Genomic DNA, 17,155 nt, shown 5'->3' on the forward strand with positions numbered 1-17,155 from the left:
TAACCCTGTGACTCTACTTTTTGCTCATTGCCCAGAGGAAGGGGTCAAACAGGAATTGCAAGTGTTTTGACGAGAGGGTCTGAGTACTGCAAGGAGCTGTCTAAGGTGCTGAAGCTTCCCTAGCGTTTGTCTCCACCAGCGCCACAAGGGCTTAGATTGCACGTTTTCAGTTCTCTTTCTGGTTCCCTATGCCTTGGATAAGTCTGTTACCAGGATCGTGAATATATCTCTCCGTATCATGGCACACGTGAGACACTTTCGGACATTAGTTTCTGGATTTTATTTCTGGGAAGCAGCACTATTACTCAGGTAAGTCTACTTGTATTTACACTCAGAGGAATCATTAAGTCTGTGCATTACCTTGCAACCACTTGTTATTGATGAAGTTAAAAGAAATTTGCATTCTATAGTGACTTACTGAAATCATCCCTTAACTCGTATTGTTTTCTATGTAAAACTGCCTAGCAGTTATCTATTGGGACCTGTGAAAACAGGTGATGTTCCTTATTTTCACTGATTTGTGTATTTGTAAATAGCACCTTAAGTTATTTGCAGCTGAGATTACTTTAGAAAAAAAAAATTATTCCAAAAGCCTAGATTTTCCTTCTCACATATTGTTTTACAATTTCCTTTTTAAAGTGACATATATTGTGAGGTTTTTTTGTTTTTAAAAGTTATGAAACATCTTGTAATTAGAAATGGGACATTACTAACTTTTTAAAAGGCAGAAATATAGAACACAAGTATTTGCAGATCAAAGAAACTCTGAACATTGCTGATATATTCTAAGATTAAGTCAAATGAATGAAAACTAAGGATCTTGCAGGTACTATTTTCTAATGACCTAGTTCAGTTACTACATGAAGGCAAAATCATAAATGATTCATTAGATATGTTTGATATCAAGAATTATTTTGAAGAAAGTATTTAACCAACCTATTGAATTATAAAATTGCTCTATGACATATCATTTTTAAATTATGTTCCAATACTATTCAATAGGCTTTTTTAAAAATTAATTTAAAGAGGATATCAGAGTCTAGCCAAAAGATCAGCTAATTTAATCCCTATTCTTAATCAAATAATACATAAAGGCAAGATACGGCTCATACAGATTTCTGAACCATCAATACAAAATGTTATTTTACCATTACCATATAATTATCATAAGATTTCCATTTTTTATTGGTAGCAAGCTCTTCGAGAGGGTTGGAGTTAAATAATTTGAGTAAGTTATGAATATGCTGATTTCTATTTGAAGTATGGAAGTATTCTTTTCTGTGTTAGTATGTCAATTTTTTTTTCAATCTTTGGGCTGCCTTAAAAAAATATCAAATGTATCTCATAAACTACCTTACAGAAATTCAGATTATTTTAATATCTATAAAATAGGAACTGTTTGAGAATGTTATTATATTTCCCAAGTTATTGATTTTTTTAAATTAAGGTTTTGAACTATTGTGAATTAATGTATTTTAAGTAAAAAAGTTTTGATATGCTAAATTCTGATAACTTTACAATTGCCAGAAATTTTATATGCATTGAGTAAAACAAAATGTGTGGAGCTTTTTAAATTTATGAAAATTTCATGTAAAAGAGTACTAAGTTCATGTTTTGAAAGAAATTATTCACTTTACTATAATTTCTTTTTAATGTTTAATAATGTGCTTTTCCCCAATGAAATCAGATTATTTTATTATGATAGATACTTAAGATCAGTAAGATATTTGGGTTAATGAGGTCAGATATGTACAGTGACAATTCACCGTGACATTTGCTATCATTTGCTATTTTCTAAATACATAATACTCATCAGTAGATCCTTTGATTTAATACTAGTTTAGTTGAAATTTACAAAAATATATTTCAAATTGATAATAATAATTTGTCTTTATTTATATTGAGTAATTTTAGTTAAAGTGCTTTTTATGAATAATCAAAAAATGTAATCTATGAAAAAATATAATACAGAATTTTATGTAATAATTATATTCTTCATTAAATTTACTTTCTTCTCTAATAATTCGAATAAGGTTAAGGTTTATCTGTATACTGGACTATTCTTAGGTGAGAGTAACTCATAATTCTATGAAGAATAATCATGTGTGAAAATTAAATGTTTTCACATTCATTGATGGTTCCTGAAAGAGGATTTCCTATAGTAAAGAAAGGGAAGCTCCCTCTACTGGAAATTATTTGTAAATTAATGTCTTTATGGAAACTAGTCTTTGTTGATTAAATCTGTTTGTGATGTATTAAGCAATAGGAAACAAAGGGAAAATTAAGATAAAGAAGTATTTCATATTAAATGCCCCTACTTATTTGTCTTTTAATTTATTTTTTAAGTTTTATTTAGCTCTTGGCATGCAAGAAGTATTCTTATTTATGGGGTACAGTGTGATATTTGAGAAAATGTATACACCGTGTAATGATCAAGTCATATTTAGAATAAGCATCACCTCAAACATTTATCATTTCCTTGTGTTTAGAATATTCAGAATCCTGTCTTCAAGTTACTTTGAAATATATTATATTGTTAACTGTGAGCACCCTACTGTGCTAAATAACATTAGGACTTACTCCTCCTAAGTATGATTTAAAAAAATTCTAGGTCAATTTGGAGGATTGAAAACCAATCAAAGCCATCAACATTTATAAGTAAATGATTTGCTGGTACAAAGTTTTTTCATAGGTTTTAAATTTTTTAATATTTTAGGTGAGATATACATATAAAAAGCACACAAATAAAGTTTCCATCTAGAAAAAGTTTCACAGAGGAGACATGCCCAGGTAGAGAGATCTTGGATCAAAAAGTAGAAGTGTCATTATCACCCCAACCTTTCTCACCATCATATCCTTTACCAGGAATTATCTTATCCAAAAGTAATCTCTCTTTGGACTTACACAGTAAACTTATTTACTTCTTTTTAACTTTATATAAAATGTCATTTGAGTCTGCTTTATTTTTCTGAGCATTATGTTTATATAATGTATCCATGTTGTCACATGTAGCAGGAAGTTATTATTGCATGGTATTCCATTGTATGACTATACAACAATTAATTTCTCCATTACCCTGTTGAACATTTGGGTTTCTCAAATATTTGAGGTTATATATATATATATATATATATACACACACACACACACACACACACACACACACACACACAATTTTGGTAATGTGTATGTTGCATCCAAGACTTTCTCTATGAGAGGGATTTCTGGGTCATAGAAGGAGCATGAATGTGTTTAGCTTTAGTAGATACTACCAGTTTTCCAAAGTAGTTGTACCTATTTGAATTCTTATCAGCAATGTTTGAGAGTTCTTGTTGATTACTAGAATAAAACTTGATTAATGCAATGTAATTATATAACATTCTAGTATTTTCTTTTACTACTGTAGAAAGTCACAGATGATATTTTTACCTCTCTTAGCTCTTTGAGCAAATGAGCTTTATAAAGGCAAAATCAGCAGAGCAATAATATTTATTATTAAAATACAAATGGAAGCATTCATTACCAGAATATGTCAGGAATGGGACATTTTTAGAGGAAAATTTTTATGAAGATAATTCTTTAAATTAAAAAAGTGAGAAAGCTGCATACACATAAGATATATGAATTTCAAAGTAGTAAAATTTTTAAAGCATTCACATTTTTCTCAGACATTGCTGTTTTATTAAGCAGTTCTGTGTTTTTTTGGTTTTAGTTCTCATATTAATAAAATAAGGAACAAAACATCAGTGTTCAGCTTTCTTTGAAATGGAGATAAGTGATGATTATGAAGAACATGCAGAATAAATCATAAAAGCAGAAAAACTGTCAGAAATATTTCACTTAAATTATCTTCATACTATAACATTTAATTTTTCTTCTTTACAATTTGATATAAAAATAGGCTTGCTCTTTGAATAAATTATGGCACATCATGTCAAAAACTGAATGTAAATTTCAGAAGTTATGATAATCAAAAATAAGAGACTTGATTTACTTCAAAGCCTATGAAACACTTTGGCACTGAATTTCTGGGTTTTGCTTTTGTTATTTTTTGAAGGATGAGAGAAATTCTTTTTAATGTTTATTGGCTCTGTTTTCTTATGTAACATGTTGAAGAAAAATGCACCTCAAGGAATAAATTTGTACCACTATAATGGTTTATGCATACAGGAATAAAAGCAAGAATCTATATACGTTTTTTCAAATTATGCTACAAATAGCATATGATTCTGTTCTTTTTGTCTGAAAAATATCATAAATTGTCCCTTATATAGAAGAATCAAAGCCCAGCTCCTTAGTCAATGCCTCAGGCAGTTTACCCTGAAGATTCAGAAAACAGCTGGTGAAATATCTTCTGTTCTATAATGTTCCTCTCCCTTAACCACATAACTGTGTATGAAAGTAAGTCAATCAACAATTATGTGTTTCGTGTATAATGTTAAGCAATTCAAGAAGATTCATTGACAAAATTCTGTGCACAAATATTTCTGCTAAGCACATTTAGCTATGGATGACTGGGAAACTACCACATTTTTCCATCACAGAAATTAAGTCTAGAAGAAAAATAAAAAATGTCACCAATTAAGAAAAACACTAATAACAATGTTTTAAGGAATGTGAAGTAGAGAAGCTGTCAAGAAGGCTTGATACTTGTACCGGGCCTTGTAAAGTACTTGATCAATCATCAGAAATGAGATGTATGTAAAGTAAATCACACAGTTATATAGTATGTGTATGGGAAGTGGTGATGGACTAAGTTAGTTGAAGAAATTTATTTTCAATTTAAAACTATATACTAATAACAACAACTACTGATCTAGCTGCAATAATAAACCTACAGCAATATGGAAGAGTTGTAGCATCTTTTTACCATGAAATAGGATAAAAAAATGTGGCATTTATACACAATGAAGTATTACTCTGCATTAAAAAATGACAAAATCATAGAATTTGGAGGGAAATGGATGGCATTAGAGCAGATCATGCTAAGTGAAGCTAGCCAATCCCTAAAAAACAAATGCCAAATGTCTGCTTTGATATAAGGGGAGTAACAAGGACAGAGTAGGGATGAAGAGCATGAGAAGAAGATTAACATTAAACAGGGATGAGAGGTGGGAGGGAAAGGGAGAGAGAAGGGAAATTGTATGGAAATGGAAGGTGATCCTCAGGATTATACAAAATTACGTACAAGAGGAAGTGAGGGGTAAGGGAAGAATAATACAAGTGGAAGAAATGATTTACAGTAGAGGGGGTAGAGAGAGAAGAGGGGAGGGGAGGGGAGGGGAGGGGGGATAGTAGAGGATAGAAAAGGCAGCAGAATACAACAGACACTAGAATGGCAATGTAAATGGCACTTCAATGGAAGTGTAAATGATGTGATTCAGCAATCTGTATACGGGGTAAAAATGGGAGTTCATAACCCACTTGAATCAAACTGTGAAATATGATATAGCAAGAACTATGTAATGTTTTGAACGACCAACAAAAAAAATAATGATAAGTTATTGATTTAAGAGGATGAAAGTTACCTCTGTAATCCAGATTTTTCTTAATATAGATTGAATTCTAGCATTCTATCAAAAAAAAAAGGAAAAAGCATCTTTACATGTATGAAGACATGAATTGGTGTGAGCATATTTTATATACAAACAGAGATATGAAAAATTGTCTTCTATATGTGTAATAAGAATTGTGATGCATTCTGCTGTCATGTATTTAAAAAATAAAAGCAATTTTAAAAAAAAAAGAAAAAGAAATATGGATAACATTTAAAAATAAATAATTTACAACTGGAGAGTCTTTATTATTGGAATAGTCTTGTAACTTGCTTAAAATACCTCTACAAATCCTTCTCCTTTAGAGATCATTTACTTCAAATTACAGTTAATAGCGTAGTGGTGTGTACTGGGCCTATAGTCCTAGCTACTCCAGTGGCTAAGGCAAGAGAATTGCTTTTGCCCTGGAGTTCATAAGATTGATAATAGTTAGTAACAGTAAGAACTATATTCAGAAGCAATGGCAAAACTACTAGGAAAAATGTTTATAATCTGTCTTTTTACTTTGGAGACTACTTTGGCATTTTCTTCAAAAGGTAGTCTCTTAAAAGAAATACTGGAATCAAATCCATTTTCCAATTGAATTGTTGAAAGAAAAGTAATTAGCCAAATCCAAAAAAAAAAAAAAACAAAGGCTGAATGTTTTCTGATAAACATATAGAAGCTAATTCATAATGGGGGGCAGGGTAGGAAAGAATGAAGGAATTTGGGATTGTGCAGAGGGGAGTGAGGGGAGGAGAGGGGTGTGGGAATGGGAAGGACAGTGGAATGAGACAGACATTATTACCCTACAAACATGTATGATTACACTACTGGTGTGATTCTGCACCCTATTCAGCCAGAGGAAAGAGAAGTTGTGCTCTATTTGTATATAATGTGTCAAAATTCATTCTACTGTCATGTAGAACTAATTAGAACTAATTTAAAAATTTAAATAAAAGAAAAGAGGACTTTGAACTTGGTTTAGGGTGTTTCAGATGCTAGTTTTGCATCCTGTCATCAGTTAGGAATGTAGATATATATATATATATATATATATATATATATATATATATATATACACACACACACACACACACACTCACACACACACACACACACATACAGATTTAATGTTAAGAACTGTATGTAGATTTAATAAAGGGTTATAAGAAGAGAGAATACAAAGAAAAAAGAATAGAAAATACATTTACATGTAATAAGATTAGAATACTTAAAGTGGGACATAGAGAAGAAATAGCTCTGAGCCAAGGGTGGAGGTAAAACTTGTCAAGTTATGACGAAGTGACAAAATTACAGATTTGTCAGAATTTTATCTACCCATCCAAATGACCTTATTAAGTAACATATATCTTTCCATCAATTTTCTATAGTGTTTGTCATTACATGAACTTTAACTAAAGTAATAAACTAGTCCACAATGACAGAGGATACATTTTACTCAAGTTTTCTCAGAAAATTTTTAGGGAATTATTTTGAAGAAGACAGATCTTTTACTTTCCTCTATGTCGTAAAATATACAGTGGATCATTCTTTGATTCTATCACCAAACCTGTCTCCTATACTTTTCCATACGATTATCTTTATACTTAATTACCAGTACTTATTGAAAATAAATTCATATATAGTTACATGTCTATTTGGAAATGTAGTTTTTATTTTCATTTTTTGTTTTTATTTGTTGTTGTTTCCCATTAGGACAACAGTATAGCTTGCAGTTTTGTCTTATAGGGTTAGTAGGCAGAAAAAGAGACATGAGAATCACCTCCAGATAACTAATTCTGGAGTGAAGGCAGGAATTCTAAGAAACAACCAACTGACTATAAATTCAAACTTGTGTTTCAGATTTTCAGCAACAAATGGAAAGTATTTGAATAAAAAATTAGCTGTTAAGTCACAGAAAATGAATCTGTTCTACAACTGCATGGCAACAATAACACATTTTTAGAAAACAGAGTTTTAAGTCCTTCGATGTTGTCAGAAGAAAATACAGTGGTAAAAAGATATATCTTCATGACAGTGCATTTCTGAAATTGTGTTAAACTCTCTGTATTAAGAGATTTTTTTCTAGGAGAAGATATTTCCATTACATCACAGGCAATTTCAGGTACAGAAGCAGTAACTTTTGTGGTACAATTAGGAATGGCAAAAAATCTAAAAGTTATTAACAGTCTACAGAAATAGTTTAGGGGATGAAATATTCAAATGCAAGTGATGAGTAATTCTCTATGAGGGGACACAAACATTTGTATAAACACTAAAGATGTTTCTCATACTATTATGAAACCTTCGCAACACTGATTCGTTGCATTTAAATTGGAGATAATTGGTCCAGCGAAGATCCTAACTAAATTTGAGAATCTCTGAAAAACATCTCCAACAGGTGGTTAACCTAAATTTTAAAATTCCAGCAATAAAACTTCTTTACTCAGAAAAAAATATTTATCAAATAATTTTAAGAATATAAACTAAAATGTTACTCTATTTTCTCATGGCCAAAATGAACTTTTTTATCCTAAACATGCCTCTGTTAAGTATATGTCTCTGATCTGTTTGTTTGTTGGGTTTATTTTATTTGTTTCTGTTTCCTCTGCTTAAGACAACCATCCTGCTCAGGGAAACTTTACCTATATTTGAGGCATGGTTTGAATTAGTAACATTTTCCGTGCAGGAAGCTTGGGTGTTCTAACTTTCTACCTAAATTTCTCTATGACTTCTAGAAAAATGTATAAAGCAATGACTACATTTAATGGAGCATGCAAATTATTAGGCAAACAAAACCCTCATTTTTAATAATATATTGCCATAGAGATGAAAATTCAAACTTGTGTTTCAGATTTTCATTCAAATTTTCTCTTCCCTTCCAATTTTAAGTCCCATAGAGATAGGATCATTTCTGATTTTTGTTTTACATGCACAGTATTAATTCACTATCATGCACAAAGCAGATACTCAACTATGAATCAACCTGATGTGACATGTGCCCCTCTCACATATATATGACTTTAGATTTGAATTCCATTTAAATCTGTGTTATTACATGGAGTAAAAAGAGAGTCTTATATTCAAGATCTCATAAAAGATATAGGATCAAACAAATCTAAGAAGATATTGCTTATTCTGAGAAAAGGCTGTGAAATAGAAATGGAAGCATCTAGTGGAATAATGAAAGATTTGTTTCTCCTTTGTCCCATAATTAATTGAAAATTTGTGTTGTGTATTGCAATATAAATTATTGTGCAATTATATAATAATTATGCAATTATTTCTCAGCATTTTTAAATTTTGAGTCTTAAGGAACTGTTTTAGACATTTTTTTTCAAACTGCCTTCTATGAAACTATAATACCACAGATATACTCTATATTTGCTTATGTATTTTGTATATCTGTGCTTTGTATATCCAAAGAATAATACTTTTCATCCCTTCCCCCCAAAAAAAAACACTTAGGCTCATCCCCTATGGGGTAGTAATACCCCATGGTTTAATGGTTACTACTCTATCATACTGCTTGTTAGACTAAAATTGTAGTTTTTACCACTGGGATGAAATAAAGCAAGTATTTATTTATTTCATATTTTACTAGGACTTTGAAGCTCTGGAAAATAAACAAATAGTTGTTATTATTAACCTACTGACACTCTTTAAGATAAGTTAGTCCTGAAAACCCTCAACAATATTATCTTTTTTTAAAAATGCATATGGATCCCAGTAGCTACTAGGCTTTGTAAGAATATATTTCAAGCCACTATTGCCATACCAATGTCATTGCTGGATGCCTTTCATAATTTTTACCCTATCTTAAAATCCTAGAGATACTACAATTTACAGTCATTTTTCTATGATTTAGATTCTGTTGACTTTCATTTTTTGTGTTAGACAAATATAAAAGCTTATATTTCTTTTGAAAGTTAAATTTATATGTTACAAAGAAGGATCTCAACAGTTGGTGAGGATGTTAGCTTTGGATATTCTTAGATTCAAGAATTAAAAGATATGTGTAAAAAGCTGAGAGTTAGTGTTACTACAAAAAGAAAAAAAATAAATCCACAACTTACTAACAACAAGCAAAATGCTAGAAAAGTAGAAGTAATTATTAATGATCAGCAAGGGAAAAATGTTTACCTTGTTATTGTTCATATTTGCCACACAGCACTTTAAATAGGAACCTGGGAGAAGAGAAATGATTTGATCTTCAATGAAATGACCACTCGAATGTCTTCCATCAGGTGACTGGGAAGAAAAATGTAAATTCCATCTCTTTGCCTGGCTAATCCCTACTCAATTCACTTATTCATTTACCTTCTCTAAGAAAACTTCTCTGATCTCCCTTCCAAGTCTATGTGAGGATGCCTCTTATGTGCCAGTGCCACACAGCTCAAGGGTGTGGTAATCCAGTGCTCCATATAGTTCAAATTGTGAAGTCCTTGAGGCAGGGACAGTAATAACAGTTTTATCCACAGGGTTTAACAGAATATCTTGAGCAATGATAGAACTATTGATTTTGGAGTGAAGCAACATTTTTTTCATTCAAAAGCAAATTAACAATTTCAAATAAATAGTTATCTTCAGGCATAACCAAAATCACTGTTATATTTCTCTGCTTCTTCCATTCAGGAGAACTGCTTGAGAAATTTGGTGCAGGTTATTTTTTTTATTCCTAATTTTATTTGTTTGTGGTAATATTTTTCATGACTTGCCTCTTATCTCTCTTTTGTAAGAAAAAGTGCCCTAATTTATCCAGTTACTGACTGTTCACCTATACCACACTTGTTCATATATGGAATTCATCCCCATCCCTAATATATGAAGTAGAATTATGCTTTCATGTTGTGATGGTATCTTTTAAAGACTGACAAAACATAAATAACATTTCATATGAAAATGGTTGTAGCAACTGTTTCATACATAAAAAGTTTCATATATAAAATGTATCTTTAAATCATCAGATGATGTTTATTATTTACTTTTATAATATATCTGGACTGGGAAGAGAAAGCATAAGTAAATGATCATCCTAAATATTAATCAAATAAATATGAATCAAATATTAATGTGCATTCTCAAGGTATAATATTTAAATTTGTATTATTACACCCATCACAGTTCTGGGATTATAATCATTGACAAGTTTTCGATTCCCTAGATAAGTTGAGAACCACTGATGTTAGAGAACATTTATGTCTTTTAACCCATTTATGTTCATTTAATGATTTAGTTCCAAGAGACTCTTTTGCTGAAACTTCTGAAAGTATCATCTTTAATGAGAACCAAACACAGTAACAATTATAGATATTGAGGGAAAAAAATCCCTTTTGGAATGGGAAGGAGCACAAACTCCTTATAACAAAGAAGACAATTTAAATAAAATTTGAGTAGACAGAAAAGATGGAAAGAGTATTTTAGGCACAAAAGGCATTGTTCGCAATGAAGAGTCTCCATAGGAAATGGAGGATATGGCTAACTTCATAGTGACATTGCTATCAGGGGGAGCCTCAAATTTTCTTTTCTAGTAAATGCATACCTTATGTTATTTCAGGATTAGCTTCCTAGGGAAAATTTATAGGATTATTCTAAGGTGTTAAAAAGTATCAACAAATGTTTAGTCAAAATAATACTTCTCTTTATCATAAGATTTCATTGTCATCACTTGATTGTAAACGAACATTTTAGTAAGCTGATTTTATATTGACATTTTTGTTAATGTCCCTCCCTTAAAGTATATTTTTTCCCTATGTATTAGAAGTCTAAGGACAAAAAAATTAATTATAGATAAATTAAACAAAACAAAAATCCAAGGAAATATGTATGGCTTTTCATAATCTTATTTTAAAAATTCTTATATTCCTGACAAAAGATAATAAAGGAATATATAATGAAATCCTTAACCCATTAATATAAAAACAATCTATCTCTATAAAATGCTTCCTTTTAAATAATAAATCACTCTAATGTATGTTTTAAAATATCACTCTAAATGATATTTCTACTAGTTATTAAATCAGTCCCTTTTAAGAAGAGACTTATCTTTAACTTAATAAAATACTGAGAAACCTATCTTTGTATAATATATTCTCCTGTCTAGTACAAATAAAGGAATGTCCTTGTGTCTTTAATTTGCCTCCTATTTTATTTATTGGGAAGAAAAGAAGCATCAGAGGATTATACAGAATAAACTATTAAGAAATCTCCCTTCTGATTCATGTTATTTCATTGTAAAGCCCATAAAATACTTGAAAAGATAAAAGAATTATTTTCCTACCTTAAATCTCTGGAATTCAGGATATCTCTTTCTTCTGCAAAACTTAAAATGGAGTGAGATCATCAAAGATATTGCCTGCTGCAGATCTCTGTTGGTGTTTTCTGAGATGATAGTAAGAGAATTATATCTTATGTGTAGCTTAAATATTTCCCCTAAGTAACAACATGTGATCTTAAAATTTTTGCTGTACTTGAAAAGGCCAAAGTACATATCATTCTCTGTATATTGGCAGTTATATAATATGTCAACTTAGAGCAAAGATTACACTAAAGAAGTTTGATATGAAAAATTTCAAATTTCTGGAGCAAACTAAAATTCATGCTCATGAACATAGTAGTATAAAGATGGAATATATACATTTAAAAGTTTATTTTGGATATTTTATAACTTAACCAGTATTGCATTCTATCTTTTCTCCTCTTGCATTTGAATACATATTTGAACACCAGATTTAGAGACAAGAATCAGGGTCAAGTCTTGGTTCTTGCCTTGGAGGACTGAGTGACCTTTCTACAGACTGAGTGATTGTATTGAATATGCTATTTTTAATTATAACATGTAGAGCTGTATGCACCTAGAGAATAAAATTTAAAAAAAAAACATGGTCAAAATGTGATCATCTCTCTTTAGCAAAAAATATGTACTTAGTATCACTGTTATAATTTCTTACTTCACTTAGTATTAGTAGCCTTTATTCCAAAAATCTATGTAATTTATAAAATTTATTATTATGATAGACATGAGAGGTATTGAATTGCAGGAAAATACATAAGGGATAAACAGACCAGTGTTTCATTGTTGTGTTAGTTCAGAGTAGGTTCCTTTGTGAGTGACAGGAAGAGCACAATAATACAGGTTTTAGAAAAATTATTTTCCTCTGAAAAGAAAAAATAGCTAAGGAAATGAGAAGACTAAGAGTGAAATGGGGGTTGACAATTCTTCCCCCTTCTTGTTTTGCCACCCTGGGATTTCTTCTTTTAAGATCCAAATAGATGCTTTGATTCCAGTCATCATAGCTGCTTTCCAGCCATCAGAAAGGAGGAAGAAGCCTTTCTTTAAAGGCATTTTCAAGACATTAAAGAGTTCTGAGCTTCTCTTTTGCGTGTCCACGGGGCCAAGTTTTGGTGTAAATAGAAATGGCAAGTTTAAATTCTTGGAATGCCCTTAGAGGGAGGGCCAAAGGCTCCCATCTTGTTTTGCAATCTGTCCTGTAGAACTCAGTCTTAATGAAGAAAAAGGGACTTCTTTCTTTTTATTTAATGAAGGAAAGACAATGGGAAAGTAGCAAATCAGATTTTTTTCAAATATATAATTCAAGAAATAATTTGAGAAGAAAATATGTGGATCATGAGGAGTAGAAAAATTAATGTCTGAGAAGGTTGAACAGAGTCAATGGCAATAGGACATTCCAAAAATGAAAAGGAGCATACGTAAGAAATAACAAGGAAAAAAAAAAAAACAGAAAAATGCTTGTCCACTAATTGGATGTAAGGAGAAAGTATGAAAGTATGATAGGATTATTATCATATTTGCACTTTTAGTAACTGGTTAAAATATAGAAACATACATATCCACATGCACAAATGCATGTAAAACATTATTTATAAATATGTACATGTATTTATATGTATATATGTGTCAATATATCACATATACATATATATATACACATGTATATAGATGAAACCATATATATGGATGTTCATATGTATATGGACTGTGTATGTACCACATATATGGTTTTACATATTTATGTATAGTGCATGTGTGTACATGTACATGTGTGTTTATATGTGTAAAACATAAAATACATATGTATATATAATGTGATATGTATGTATATATAATATGCATGTGCATATATGTATGTTTATATGTATAATGCAATATATGTGTATATAATATATATGTACGTGTGTGTGTGTGTGTGTGTGTGTGTGTGTGTGTGTAATGCGATGCCTATGAGATACTCAGTTAATGTAAAACTTCAGCTAGAGATAAGAGTATAGATCTGGAAATAGGCAAGATCAGATGTCTAGAATTCTGGGGCAGATCTTTCCAAAATTTTTTCATACTTGAGTAGCATATAATGTTCCACTCAATTGCAATAAATAAGCAAATTGCAATAAATAAGCAAAATTCCTGGCATGTGGGCTCCAACTTCCCCAAACCCCACATCACATACTAGAAGCTGAGCTATGAATAACATGGCACACCTGTAAATTCACTGGGGAATGAATATGAGCAAAAATTCTTTTCTACCCAGAACACTGCTATTCAAATTATGGCCCTTTAACCAGTAGAAAAATCAATAATCTGTACTTCTTATAACTACAAATTTTGAATTCCATGATAATTTCCTAAATCAGAATTTACATTTTATCATGCTCCTCAAGTGATTCATAAGGACATTCAGGTTTAAAAAGTCCTTTTCTAGGAACATCAACTTCTAAGGCATGAAAAGAAGAGAAAATATTGGGGGGGGGGTGGTGGAAGAAAAACAGAGTAGTTAAGAGAAAAATTAGAATTACAAGACAGTATATCACAAAAACTGAAGGAAGTATTTTAGAAATTTTTAAAATTATCAATATAATGTCATAAAGTAGAAAAACGAAAAGAATATAGAATATAGAAAAAAATATGGAGGCAGGACACACATGGGAAATCTCTATTCTTCTGTGAACCTAAAACTATTCTAAAAAATGAAGTCTATGAAAATTTTAAAAGCAAGGATTTGAGCTTGTGTACAATCAAGAGAAAAGAAGTCAATGAATTGAGAAACACTTAGAATACAGAAAAGATGGGGTAAAATAGAAGATAAAAGATGAAAAAGAAGAATTAAAAGGGTAATATTTAAAGGGCAGATTTTGAAATAAAGTTAAGCCTGAAACTAAATGGAAGAAGGTTAGGATAGATACAGAACATATGCTGTATATTTTGGTGCTCTGATTTCATAATTCAGTAGCTAACTGCTTGGTTTTCTCTATGAAGTAGGAGGCAAGGTCATCACCTGAGATAAAGATGAACAATGAAGCAGACTAGTGAAGGTGACTAGTTACAAAGCACGGCTACACAGTATCTCTCCAAGAGCATTCAGACCAGCCTCATTGCAGAAGATGCACCTATCACACTGAAGGAGATGAAGCCTTAAAGCATAATCTTTATGAATCTTTGTGAAGGCTACACTAATTCTGGTGGCAAAACAATAAGTAGAGCACATATCACCTAATTCAAATCAACTGCATATTTTCCTAATGAGCACTGTACAAGGCTATTCTACAAAATAAAAAAAAGGAAAAACCCTCATCACTATTCAAAAGGTGAAATGTGATTCACTCAAATAGAATCACAGCTTTTCACTGAAAAATATAAGAAAAAGACCCAATTTCAATTTTTTTTACTCTGTTTCCATTATTCTATACTTAGGCACCATGGTTGGCAATGTTTTTTGGCATAGATTTTTCACTCATGTTTCTGAAGTACTTTCTCATTTTGAAGTGGTTGACCTTTTCCTACAAAGCATTGTCTCCAGGGATTCTGTTATATTTTATTAAAGGATAACATAGTTTTTTACTGTCACAGAAAATAACTTCTATACTATATAGATTGTCGAACTCCTTTTGCTTCACTGGTAATTAAATTTTTACCAAAAATAGTTTAGGCCTATGGGTGGAAGGTAAAAAAAAAAAAGATGAGGATGGTTTGGGTAATAAGGGTGAGAGAGGAGGAACTGGGGATAAGAGGGAAGAAGGATGAGCAAGAAACTAACCCGGAATATCAGTGTTAAGGGTAAGCTGAATATTAGTTTTAAGAATGATGTGACAGAGAGTCATGGGGGAAAGAGTGGGTGATGGGAATGGAAAAGACAGCAGAATGAATCAGACATAACTTTCTTATGTTCATATATGAATACACAACCAGTGTAACTCCACATCATGTGCAACCACAAGAATGGGAAATCATGTTCAATGTATGAATCATATGTCAAAATATATTCTACTGTCATATATAACTAAAAAGAACAAATTTTTTAAAAAATAATGACGTGAATCACTGATTGTATCTTTCTTATCTCTCCTTGTACTTTTTATAAAGAAGATAGTGCAATATCTGATAAAAAATCTCAAGGTATAGTATAATTTTCACTAGGCAAGAACTGAGTGACATCTTACCCATTGTTATATTCACCTTTCTTTACCACTTCAAGTTATAAACTCTATTTTTGCTTCTCTGTGCCATCTCTCTCTCCTTAAAAGAATACAATGGCCAGGCAAAGATGTGGCTTCTACAATGAGCCACCTTCAATTGAAAGATGACATTAACATAAGCATTTGTAGTCACAAAAAAAGGGGATATCTACCATAATCTGAATGTGAATGCTCTGCTGATGCAATACATTTTATGAAGAAAAAAGAAACTTAGTGTGACTCTACATTAATATTCTATGTACATCTCTTTTCTGGTCCAAAGACTCTAGAGATTGCAGCTGCAAAATATCATGCTTTTAATACCTGAATCTTATTGATTTTGGAGTTTATTAAAATGCATTTCATTAATAGGCATTGATATAAGAAAAATTAGTTGAAAATATAGAGTTCAAGATAAAGTGGTACTACTTCTGCTGTATTGTTTCCTTTGTAGATAATTCATAATAATTAAAACCTCAAGTAAAAAGATAATGTCAGCTTATATTGCTCATCTCTAGCTGGTGATATGAAAGTGTTTTGTCCTTATTTTTACTGTATTTTTCTGAAGATTTTTTTTTTGGTACACTGCACATACAACATCAAACTAAAATAAAATCTATAGTATTTTTTTAAACAAGCTTTGTGTAAATTTTACAAGTTAGGGAAGTATTTTGCCACATAAGATTCAGAAGACAAACATAATTCATCATCAGCTTTCCCCACACTGGTTTTATATAATTATTTTAAAATTGTTACTGAAAAACCATTTCAGAAACAATATTCAATGATCTTTTGATAAGTTTAACTGGTCAAGGTATATTTAGAATATAATGAACAAAATACTCTCGAGTAGAACTTCAAATGATCACCCTTATTAAACTGGATTCTAGAAGGGCTCTAGAACTACAGCAAAGTAGCATATTAGTGTTATTTGTTTATGTACTTCCCCATGAACTAAGTTTTATGACATAGTTTCTGCCCTCAACCCCAAAGTTTTTGGTCTAGTAGAAGAAATTATGGTTTAGAAGTTATCACAGATCAACAATTAAAATCAGTAATTGACAAAATCGTATACTTGATAAACTGTGGCCTACAAAAATTCAGAAGAAGGGATCATTTCAGATTTAGCTAAGCACAGAAAAGCAATGTGG

At 31.0% G+C, this 17,155-nt stretch overlaps 1 protein-coding gene across 2 annotated transcripts in view; it reads left to right on the forward strand.

Moving 5' to 3' along the window:
- Positions 1 to 232: 232 nt before the first annotated feature.
- The window catches only part of GLRA3 (glycine receptor alpha 3), a gene marked incomplete at both ends in the record, with an annotated part of 168,968 nt that continues 152,045 nt past the window's right edge, over positions 233 to 17,155 (forward strand). Inside the window, one exon of one of the 2 annotated variants that reach the window (XM_081269727.1) lies at positions 233 to 309. In XM_081269727.1, coding sequence (XP_081125853.1) covers positions 239 to 309 — 71 coding nt within the window. The remainder of the gene's footprint in view (positions 310 to 17,155) is intronic. The other variant, XM_081269726.1, reaches the window with a different exon arrangement.

Source organism: Spermophilus citellus (genome assembly GCF_964194105.1).
Source record: "Spermophilus citellus genome assembly, chromosome: 16".
In the NCBI taxonomy this organism is placed as follows: domain Eukaryota; kingdom Metazoa; phylum Chordata; class Mammalia; order Rodentia; family Sciuridae; genus Spermophilus; species Spermophilus citellus.